The sequence below is a fragment of the Acanthochromis polyacanthus genome, chromosome 1 (assembly GCF_021347895.1).
Source record: "Acanthochromis polyacanthus isolate Apoly-LR-REF ecotype Palm Island chromosome 1, KAUST_Apoly_ChrSc, whole genome shotgun sequence".
NCBI lineage: Eukaryota > Metazoa > Chordata > Actinopteri > Pomacentridae > Acanthochromis > Acanthochromis polyacanthus.
The window spans coordinates 8,625,732-8,638,101 of NC_067113.1; the positions used below are offsets into that span (position 1 = coordinate 8,625,732).

Here is a 12,370-nt window from a genome sequence, read left to right on the forward strand (position 1 = left end):
AGATAACGTTTGTAATTCATTTATTCATCATCTGCCTAATCAACCGTTTTCCTAACGCTAAGATAACAGAGGCTCAGCTGAATATGATGTGAGAAATTGTTGATGTAAGCTGGAGTACAGTCGCCATCCTCCTGTACTGTAAAGGCTTACTGGGTCAGGGACTCCTTATATAAAGAGATGACATTTTCCAGGAGATATTTGTGCACCAATTTGTGTTTTATGTCCTCCGGAGCAGCGACGCTGGGACAGCAGCACTGAAGGATCATCTATCCCCCTTTCGCTCACTTTCCAGATGGCAAGTTCTTAATCTAGACCTGGTATCTATTATCTACAGCCACATTTGACAGTCACATTCTATCACCTATCAATCAGACCACTTGATGGGAGATGCTGAAGCTCAGCAAAAGATGTAATTTCCAAGAGTGATCACTGTGACTGATTAGCATGATGGATCCTTGAGCAGTATGACACAGCCCTTTAATGTGTTTTGGTGGGAAAACATAGTGTGAACACATTATGCAGAGGATCAGCCATCCATGACCTTTTTCCTACACTTCTCTGGGCTGTAGTGTGATGTATAGTTTGGCAAGCATGTATGCTTGATGATGCATCCATTGCCCTTCAGGTGTTGGACCTCGCTGTCAGTTTTACCATTTTATCTTCAGCAGCATCATTAAATTAGTTTATTGGGTTAGACAGCACAGGAAGTTCATCCTTTTCTCTCTGGCATGTACCATCATTTCTTTTCCCACGCACTGAACTGCACTAACAGCAGCATCTACAAATCCCAAACATCAGACTGTAAATGTGCCTCCTCAGAAGCTGGTCCTTGACACCGCTGAATAATTAGTGCATTTCTCAAAAGGCTTACCACTGCAAAGATGGCGTTTTGGATTGAAATAATTCAGTTTTTTTGTACTGAAGGCTGAAGGAAAACAACCTGTTCACGTTGAGTTTCATTCAAAAACAGGTCTACTTTTCTATTCCAATTATGTGCTGATGTCTTGGCTGGCTGTTGTATCTGTCTTATCTATCTTGGTAACTTGTGCAATACAACAAAGAAATACATAAATGTATTAAGTTTAGTAATTATCACTTGCACCTGCTGGTGTTAAGAAATATGGAGACACACCATGTAAGTGCAGATGCTCCACAGTCCCTCAGTGTATTGATAGAGATGACATATGGGGCTAATTAAAAGCACTTTATTCCCTCCTGGTCTCTCTCAGGTATTTCAGTGGTGATGTTTTGTATAATGTAGAGCAGTAAATGGATCGTCTTCAAACAGATTGAGACACATACAGAGAAGCAGTGGGTGCGGGTGAACAGAACAGGAAGTCAAAAAAATTGACTGTTGACGTAAAAAGTCTGTTGTGTGGATATTTGGCAGAGCGGTTGCAATTTTATGATATTCTGGGATTGTGGCTGGGTGGTAACAAGGTCCTCCCGCCGCTGTGCCTGGCCTCTGGTGGGCTTCAGGTAGCTTACGGTGCCCTGCTAATGAACAGTGACAGCCACGCCGGCTGTTGCCCTGCCCTCTGGTTCATGCTGCTCTGTGGTGGACCTGCTGAGCCCTCTTGCTACAGCAGCATACCAATACCGAGTGCACCAGCTCTATCTGCTCCATAGCTCTGCAGGAGCAAGGTTCCCTGCTCAGAATAACAATGCACTGAGCTTTGTTAGCAACTTATTTGAAAATATAAAAAGTTGCTGAACTTGTTTTGTACACACAACACATCTTAAACAGGGTCTTAAACAGAGACACTGTTATGTAGAGGAGTTTTTTTTTTCTTGCACAAACAATCAAAACGCAGTGTGGTCAGTGGCGTGCTGTATGTGATCCATCAAATCTGCACATAAACTCAGTATCAAAGCTCCCAAGCAGCACAGACTTATACCATCATATTTATTTGAGGATTACAGTGCTGGGGAATGAGCTATTGATTTTCTGGCAGATTGTAGGCAGTGCTGAGGTTTTTTAAGCTTTGAAGACAAAATTACAAGATTTTTTTTTTTTAACTCCAATTCATTTTCAGTAGAGACCACCAGCCAAAGTCATCAGACTCAGAGCAGCTTTGGTGTGCATTTAAAACCAATCTGAAGAACAGGCTTTTGATTAGATATCTTACGCAAAGGAACACAGGTGAGATTTCAGCTCAAGCACCAAGATTATTGAAGTTAGAGTGAGTGATTGTTACAGATAAATGAAGGTTGCATTCAGTCATTGCCAAAGCAGTTCACACAAACCTGATTCCACCTGTCAGTGCCAGGTTTCCGTCTCTGTACTTTGCAATACACAAGAGTTTCAAATTTGGTGTTCGTGGCAACATTTCCATGCTGGTGTTTTAGTAGCAGTATCTTTTATTTCACTGGTGTGTCACAGCTGGGAAAAGGAGTGGCAGAAACAGAGTATATGTTACAGCAATAATAGGAAACATCCACATTTCTGAAACAGATAATAATGAAAATCGATGTACAGAGAGAAGATTATAGTCTAGGTGAGACATATGTCATGAGCGCACATCAACAGTGTTTGTGTAATTACTCAGAAGAAGGAAGCAATGGCGTCACCAAGGGAGGGTCAGGCAGGACTACAACCAGCCCTGACATAATCAATGTATAATTGAGGGACTTTTTAAGTCCATGGGCTATATCTTTCATACATTTTTATTACAAGTAAGAGAACTAATGTTTTTTATGTTCATTATGATCATGTCTTTACAAATTCCATAATTATTCAATATGGAAACAAAATTAATGAATAAAAAAATTACCAGATATCACTAAAATGGCAATTAAATAACCATCAAAATTAAATAACAACCACCTTCTAATTAGCTAAAAAAAATAATAAAATGAGTTTATTCAAAAATTATTTTGATTGTGTTCTTTTTATTAAGTTGGGATAATCATGACAGATATTTCTTTTTTGGCAATATATCAAATTTTATATAGAAAACAACAAATTGTATCTGTGTCAGAGAAAACATTTTCCACTAAGTTCCCCATTACAAAAGCACTTAATTAACTTAATTCCAGGTCACATGACCTGCTCCACACAATGTCATTTCCTCCTGAAGAAAAGACTGGCCAGACTCCAAGGCTTTCTGAGTTCTTTAATATAAAGTAGTCAACAGGTTTACTACAATATCTTTTTAAATAACTTTCAATTTCAATATTACTCAATTGTATATATAATATTTAGAAGAATCTTTCTCTTAAAATGCCATGTGGTGTTTGGTTATAGACGGCCATGTTAATTTCAGGCCTGAAAACAGTAGAAAATGTCGACTAGGATACCTGTCAACGATGTTACAAAAGTCCCACAATTATATACTGACTCAGCTGCAAACAAAAGCTGCATTAGATGATGAAACAGCTGCATACAAGATAAAGTCTGACTATCAGGCTCTCCTCTCCCACATATTTCAATACTGGCCCACAAACATCACAGAGAGCACAAAAATGACACATAGACCTCTCCAAAATCACAAAAAACTGATCCATAAAAGTTCAACTTTACTACAATGAAAGTGGAGTCTATAACAGGTCAAACAAAAAGTTTACAGGAGCACAGAAGAAGTTCACTTTGTGGGAGTGTTTCCTCTGAGTTCATTAAATTCCCACATCCACATCAGAAGCAGCAGAACCTATGGAATCATCTGTACAGCGAGAGAGTTATGAACATTTACATAAACTACTGTTCAAAAGTTTGGGGTCACCCAGATAATTTCATGCTTTCCATGAAAACTTACACTGTTATCCTCTGCCTCTGTTATCTTAGCGTTAAGAAAACGGTTGATTAGGCAGATGATGAATAAATGAATTACAAACGTTATCTAAAGGTGATGAAATCTAAATTACAGTCAGGTCCATGCTAACATAACTGCACAAGGGTTTTCTAATTATCAGTGAGCCTTTCAACACCATTAGCTAACACAATGTAGCATTAGAACACAGAAGTGATGGTTGCTGAAAATGTTCCTCTGTACCCCTATGGAGATATTCCATTAAAAATCAGACGTTTCCAGCTAGAATAGTCATTTACCACATTAACAATGTCTAAACTGGATTTATCATTCATTTAATGTTATCTTCATTGAAAAAAAATGCTCTTCTTTCAAAAATAAGGACATTTCTAAGTGAACCTAAACTTTTGAACAGTAGTGTACATTCAACAGCAATACCTTCAATAATTAGTTGTAATTATAAATAATCCCTGATATAGAGGACTGAATCTATCAGGAAATGACACTGTTCATCACCTCAGACAGGTGAGCTGTCACACAGAGTCACAGTTTGTCAGCGACAGTTAAATCAGTTGTTCCACAGTCGAGTTCTGAGCGCTATCACAGCTGTCAGGATGTTATTTTACTGTAAAAGTCTGATCTGTTCACGACAGTCAAAATATTTCTGTCATGTCAAGTTTGTTTGTCTTTTTTTTACAGAGATTTTCAGTTTCACAGTCTCACAGCAGGATATTTACCGCAGTGGCATTACTGAGTGCATGAACACTTGTACATGAATATGGCAAGGTAGCCTACCAACAATGAAAACTCATGTTATTGTACCAAAAGCTGCTGTGATTAGATGATTCATCATTAGTCGTGAACAGAACTATCGGTGTTTTAGAGATCCTAAATAAACTATGAATGTTATGCCTAAGCCTTGCGACAGACTGGCGACCTGTCCAGGGTGTCCCCTGCCTTCGCCCGAGTCAGCTGGGATAGGCTCCAGCACCCCCCGCGACCCTAGTGAGGATAAAGCGGTGTATAGAGGATGGATGGATGGATGTTATGCCTATAGATGAACTTTTTACCATTAAATCTCTTCTACCCAAAATACCAAAATGCTTAACTGAAGTAAGCAATTCCTTATGTCTCATATTCACATAGTTTTAACTAGCATCTATGCTACAACAGCAAAACAGTATTGTTGAAATGTAGTTATGGCTTTTGGTGGTCACTCTGAAATTTTCAGTTACCCCATCTGGCTATGAGGCATTTTTAGTTTTTCCACTTGGTTTAAGGGGAAGGTATTGGCTCCAAATCTAACCAATCAGGTTTTCTCTGGCCAAGGAAATACAGTAGCTTTCTAAACCTTTCAGCTGTTGAGGGAGCCCCTTGCCATATTGTCACAAATGGTGAGCCTTCAGCCTGAGGTGACAGGGGAGCCAGGATGAAGAAGAGGGAGTGTTGTTATGGTAAAATGATTAGAGAGATAAAGATGAAAAGTCTTGTTTTTGTCCCCTGATACTGCCATAATGACGGCAGGGAAATAGCGTGATTTGTTTTCACCAAGGAGGCAAATGACACAATGTGGGAAACTCATTGGCTCGTTACAATTGGGTAACTTCTAGTTGGATTTCTGCTTGGTATTCAGCTCATGAAACACTTTTCCAGCATCTTGGAAACAGCAGCTACCCATCAATGCGTTGATAGTGATGTATGCAGCTGCAACTTTTCCACTCCAGGAATACGTATGGCTTTGGAGAGCAACGAAAGAAAAAGAAAACACAGTCATAAACCTTTAAATCATCCTTTGCTGTGGTTTGCCATCCAGGGCAGCCCTATGGAGAATATCAGGCAGCTACAGTGCAAACAAACAGTGTGCTGTTCTGCTGCTTTATAAGAGAAGCCAGCCTACAACGAGAGACCTTCTCTTTTCTCCTGCTGTATAAAATGTAAATAGACCCTGAAACCATGCAATCATACTCTCAGTAGTCTATTCCATATGCAGAACACAAATAGGATTTAAAATGTGGGTCATATGCATATAAAGCATCATTTAAAATTTATTGTCTGAATGCCTCAAGTATCTACAATGAGCACACTGAAAGTGGTAAAGGAAACGATGAGGAGGGCCTTGAGACTGAAGCACTGCGACAGTCTGGCTGAAACAGCAGTTTGTATTGTTTTAAAGCTGACGAAGTGGTCTAGCATGTTCAAGCAGTGTAGACAGCATCTATCTTCACTTCTTAGTTGAGTTACCTCTGTAAATACATATGTGTGTTCTTTAGTTTCTTGACAACCATTTGTTTGATGTACTTCAAACTTACCAACTGTATTGCTGGGGACCAAGAAAAGAGCATTGTCCAGTTTGAACAATGGAAAAAATGTCCCTCTCAAAACAAGGGAAAAAAACTTATTTCAAAGAACTTTTGCCTTGAAATAAGTTATAATATCTGCCAATAGAACAAATGAAAAATGGACTGGTAAGATTTCTTGACATAAGATGTAATATTTAGAATATTGAAATCTTAAAATTAGCTGGTAAAACTTATTTTAAGCTTTATTTTACTAGGATTGTCAAGCTTAGGTGTCTTAACCCTCCTGTTGTCTTCATTTACAAGCACCAAAAAATATTGTTGCCTTGTCTGAAAAAAAATCCAAAAATTCAGCAAAAAATTCCCCAAAATTATAAAAAAATTTGCATAATCTTCATTAAAGGGGCTGCACAGTGGTATAGTCGGGGATGTGATTTTTCCGCGAATTCGCGGAATTCCGCTTTTTTTCAGGGATGGGAATTTACCGCGGATTTCCGCCGATTTCATTTATTTGAACGCCGATTTCACAAGTTTGAACACTTTATTGTCGCTGATACTCCCGCGCGATGGTAACGACGTTAACGACGATTGTAAACGGCCCAGCGATTGGAAGTCGCTGCGCTGCGGCCGCCGCTGCACCCCCCCCCCAGTCAACAACTTTCCGCTAAAATCAGAACGTGCTGATCCCATCCCTGTATAGTGGTTAGCACTTTCGCCTTTCAGCAAGAAGATCCCTGGATCAAATCCCGGACTGGCCCTGGGATCTTTCTGCAAGGAGTTTGCATGTTCTCCCTGTGCATGCGTAGGTTTTCTCCGGGTACTCCGGCTTCTTCCCAAAAATATGCTGAGGTTAATTGGTTACTCTAAATTGCCCGTAGGTGTGAATGTGAGTGTGATTGTTTGTCTGTATATGTAGCCCTGTGACAGACTGGCGACCTGTCCAGGGTGTCCCCTGCCTTCGTCTGAGTCAGCTGGGATAGGCTCCAGCACCCCCCGCGACCCTCGTGAGGAGAAAGCGGTGTATAGAGAATGGATGGATACCCAGATAGCAAACTATGGGTGAATCAATGTTGAATCTATGTTGAGACCTAACGTCGAAATTATACAGAAAGCGCAAGGTTGATAAAATGTTGAGTCAACTTTGCTTTTCAACCATAAATCACACTTTACCCAGATAGCAAAAGATGTTAAATCAATGTTGAATTAGGGTTAAGAAGGTTGAATTGTGGTTACGGTTGAAGACTGATGGTTGGATCAACGTTGATTCAACAACATTTTGTCAACATTGAAGTTTGTGTTTAAAAGATACCATTGAATCTACATTGTATTTTGGTTTAATTAAAATGTTTGACAGGTCAATATTTAATTAATGTTGAATCTATGTTTGCAAACATGTAATCTATGTAAGCAAACGTTGACTCAACATTTTATCAACCTTGCGCTTTCTGTATAATTTCGACGTTAGGTCTCAACATAGATTCAACATTGATTCACCCATAGTTTGCTATCTGGGCAAGGAACGTCACAGAGTTATGTGACGATCAGCGTTGGCTTCTCTGTCTGTCTGTTTGTCTGCTTGCAACATTCCTCCAAAATGCACCAACATCCATCCATCCATTTTCTATACACCGCTTTATCCTCACTGGGGTTGCGGGGGGTGCTGGAGTCTATCCCAGCTGACTCAGACGAAGGCAGGGGACACCCTGGACAGGTCGCCAGTCTGTCACAGGGCTACATATACAGACAAACAATCACACTCACATTCACACCTATGGGCAATTTAGAGTAACCAATTAACCTCAGCATATTTTTGGAGTGTGGGAGGAAGCCGGAGTGCCCGGAGAAAACCCACGCTACCTGAAAAATGGCGTGCACTAATTTCGATTCTAAATCATTTCAGGTATTTTGTTTGTACCGCAATGATGCAAAAATATATTTCGAAACGTTTGTCGTCACTTCATATTATTACAATGATGACAAGAATCCATGTCAGAAACATTTTGAGTTATAACTAAAGAATTTATGTGAAAAATACCATGTCATAAGATCAGGGAAAGGTTTTCAAGGACATGCATTGATTAAATCAGATTGTATTAGTTATAGAGCCATGTGGACTATGCTGGTTGTGCTTAAGGAGTTTTAGTGTTAAAATTTTGATAATCAATCACAGTCAGTGTTGTGTGTGAAGTAGTTTGAATGAGAGATTGGTTGATGACATTGCAGCAATTCTGGAGGCCAAGCAATCAGCCTGTTACGAACAGGCATGCTTTGAACAGTCACCCCTCTAGTTATTATAAAAGGTACAAATCAAAGGTAAGACGAGCAGAATATCTGTCAGCAGCATGATCAGTTCCACAAACCTCCAAAAACCTGACATTTTTGGAAATAATCTCTGTCATCAAAAGTCCTGTGCTTTCGCAGCAACCAACAAGGGCCGTGTAGCATCAAGGCCACAGATGGTTTTATTCTACACAATACAACATCAAAAGATTGAGATGCTGGTCTTGAGGGAAAAAAAACTGTGTCTCCTTGAAGCGGAGCTTAAGTCACACATTTACAGCAACTAAACTGAACACTGTAGCTGGTCTCTTGGAATAAGAAGGTGAAGCTTTTGCTGGATAGGAATGAAACAAGTGTTAACATTTCATGTCCACGTCACTCAAGGTGAAGTTGTACAAGCTCTGCACTGTCTTCAGGGATGAATTCTTTGAATTGTAGATTTTAGTCTATAGGGTGTTGTAAGACTGCTGTGGTCATTGATTTTGTCATTCCAATTTCATTATGTCAAGTAAATACCAGAAAAGCACTTTGTTGTGTACAGTTGACAGGGCTGCACTGATTGTTCCTGTACCTCCTGTAGTGTCTGATCAGACTTGGCTGCAGATTCTTTAACACCATTCAAGCCTTTTATACCCGTGATTGCAGTGCATGGACCTAATCAAAAAAGGGGATTTTTCTGTGTGGGGATTCAGCCATGCAACCATGGGAACTCTGTTTCACACCTCTGCTGAAAACTAGAGAATGGGGACATGCAGCTTTTTTTTTTCATTTAGGTCAGCGTCCAACCATATTAGTTGTTAAAATTAATCTTACCCTACTTTAACATTTTTGGGAAAAGAGTTTTTCTATCTTGAGCCCTAATAGCCAATCAGCCAGCCTTTTTCTAGGAAGATTTAATTCTGGGTTAGAATTTGAAGTGGAAGAGATCAAGGTACCAACAGGCTTATGATCTCAGCCCAGGGAAAGCTGTGAGGCAGGAGGCTTGATGGATTGCTACAAAACACCCAGGCTAAATGTGCTCACTGATCTACTGTAGGAACAGATAGAGACAGGAAGAGATGGAGTGGAGCTGGATGTTGTGCATTCCTTCCCTCTGTATGGCCGATGGTGGTACAAATGAAAGAATGACCCCTGCTGGTAGTTCCACATTTTCTGTGCCAGTGAGGAGTCTGCAGCTACTGTGCTTCAGTGGAACAGCAACAGGATGTTTCTTCACATGAAAGAAATAAAATGAAGCCTTTTCAATAAATGTTTTGTGTTCTCTTTCAGCTAATGGGGAGTTTCCACCAGTGGTCACCACCACAACGAGGCTTCCATTTAGACCCCCTATTAAAACTTTACCTCCAACCATTAGCCATCCAGCGAGTCCTTCCTACACAGATTACTGTAAGTAGGAGCTTAATTTCCACAGTTAACCTGAATGTGTGAGTGATGATACAGTTTTTTTCTGCCCAACAGGAGAATATTTTCTGTGACTGTGTTTTCTGTGTGTCTGTTTCTCCCTTTTGTCTTTGTCTGCACTGCTTTTGCTTTTGCTCACACATCAAACTCACACACGTATGCTTGCATGCATTAATGATTTACAATTACTCTGCACGTGCATGGCACTGCACGATGCATGGGCTGCAACAAAGTAAGTGTGCCCCCTACTGGTCTACACCACACGCACAAGTGAGAGAGTGCTGCAGAGAGCTCCTTTGGCATTAAATGGAGCAGGACGGGCAGTTTTGAAGTGTAAAATCCTCCAATTTGTCTCCTGAGAATGTCAATGGAGCCAGTTACACAGACTTGACATTTTCCACCTCGCTTTCTCACTTCCCAGCTTCAAAAGGGTAAAGACAAGCAGAGATTCAATTTCTATATTTAAAGTCATAAGTTAGAGTTACTTTCATATCAAACCTGCTCTAAAGCACGTTTCTTCAGCTACAGCAGGAGCTTTGAAGTACGTGAGGTACACCGGACTTGTTGAAGTTTCTCTGCTGAAAGATATCAGACACTGCCACTTTAAAGTTACACTGGGCAGAAAATTGTTTTTGAAGTCTGTATTCTTTGAATGGGTAATATTTTTTAAGAAATTATTTCCACTATGCATGTCTGCAAAACTCTTCTTATATGATTGTTGAACAAATGTAAGCTTCGTCTGAGTTTCTGTGACTGGTCTGTTTTCTAGTGCAACACGATTGGTCGGGGCAGCGGTTCCACACTGCAGGATTGTAATTGCATTCATCTATATCTTGTTTTCTCTCCCAGACGGCATAAAAGGTTTTTATGGCATTCATATGCTGTTAAATCCAGCAAATCAATTTTGCAGGGAATAGAGGCTTGCCTTCCATTCGAAACTGGTTGGACAGCTCACTCTAAACACTCAGCCTCAGTGACGAAAACCAACAGATGAAGTGCTGCATTTGAACACAATGCATAAGTCAAAGCCAACATACAGACATGAGAAATAAAAGAAAACTCTCACCCTAACCTGCTTCAGTGCTGCTTGGCATTGATTCTCCTAGTCTGGAGGGTTGAACCACCTTTCTTTCAAAAGCTGTTCTCTTACTTGGTGTTCGGACAATGGTTCAGAGAGCGCTGTCTAACACGTCGGTCCAAAATCTCTCATAGACGTTCAATTGGGTTGAATGTGGTGTAACACCATAATACAGACTCTGGATTCCTTCACGTTAGGGCATCAAGGGTTCACATTTTTCCTTTACTTTATCTTATATCTGTGCATTTTGAGCCTTAAAGAAGGAAATCATAAGTTATGTATGTATATTTTGTCATCTAAAGAATGTCAAGAAGTAGAAAGGTGTCACGGTGTTTACCAGCGCTATTCTGTTAAAGTCTGCCTTTTTGAAAATGGGTTTAATTTAAAAGTTACTTCTAAAAAACATTTATTACTATGCTTTGCAATGGTGTGGAGTGTTAGACAAGAAATAGGAAACAATAAAGAGAAGTGGGAGATATCACTGACTGAAAGAAGTGTGAACAGTTTTTTGGATGGCTGCGGATTTAACAAACAGCATTTGATCTGCTGTACTATCAAAGTCACAAATTTAGAGGGTTTTTACATAAAAATATTCCTGTCCTCCCTACATGTTTTAACTGGGAACTGATTCTGAAGAAGAACAATGTTAATAAAATTCCACCCAGCATGTGGTCAGGATTTATTACTTACTAGTTGCTTATGTATAAAACTCCATACAGTCTGATGGTCAGAAACGATATGGTCATTGCTACCCTGCAGTTTCAAGGTGGAAATATCGTACTATTTCAGCTTATTTCACTTGTAATGCATGTTCCAGCACATATAAAGCACCATATGGACATGGTAACAAGGTAAATATACTTGATTTTCTTTTAACGGAGTCTTTAAAACTTAATCCAGATGAATGGGTGTCCACCCAGCTAGAAGGGAATATATACTCTACTGTTCAAAAGTTTGGGGTCACCCAGACAATTTCATGTTCTACATGAAAACTCACACTTTTATCCGTGTGCTAACATAATTGCACAAGAGTTTTCTAATCATCAGTTAGCCTTACAACGCCATTAGCTAACACAATGTAGCATTAGAACACAGGAGTGGTGGTTGCTGGAAATGTTCCTCTGTACACCTATGGAGATATTCCAGCCCGATCTCACGAGGATTCGTGAAACTGTTACGTAAATTTTTGTTTCGGTTTCGTGCGCACCAACACGATTTCGTCATGTTTTTCGTGCCGCTCACCACGAAATGCGCACCAATGTATTTTAAACGGCGGACTTTTCGTGCCACCCAGAACGTATTTCAAACGAATGTGTGTATTATATTTTTAATGTAAAACCATGGCGAATCCAACGCTATATTTTGCATGACATCGTCCCTAACCATAACCTAACCATAACCTAACCATAACCCGGTGGTACACTTACCAATTTGCATAGGAATTTAAAGAATGTCCGGCGGCCGGCGGCCGCAAACGCAATCACACAAGCAGTATACGCCGATGGACAGCTTAGATCGTCATGAATCCGCTGGTATAAACCACTTTCAGCTGTGATTACCACAGC

General features: G+C 40.0%; 1 protein-coding gene across 3 annotated transcripts in view; it reads left to right on the plus strand.

The window, feature by feature from the left end:
• alk (ALK receptor tyrosine kinase) overlaps positions 1–12,370 on the plus strand; it is a 509,166-nt gene that overhangs the window by 439,083 nt on the left and 57,713 nt on the right. For all 3 annotated transcript variants that reach the window (XM_051948169.1, XM_051948170.1, XM_051948172.1), the window contains exon 11: positions 9,596–9,712. In XM_051948169.1, the coding sequence (XP_051804129.1) occupies positions 9,596–9,712 (117 nt within the window). The remainder of the gene's footprint in view (positions 1–9,595; positions 9,713–12,370) is intronic.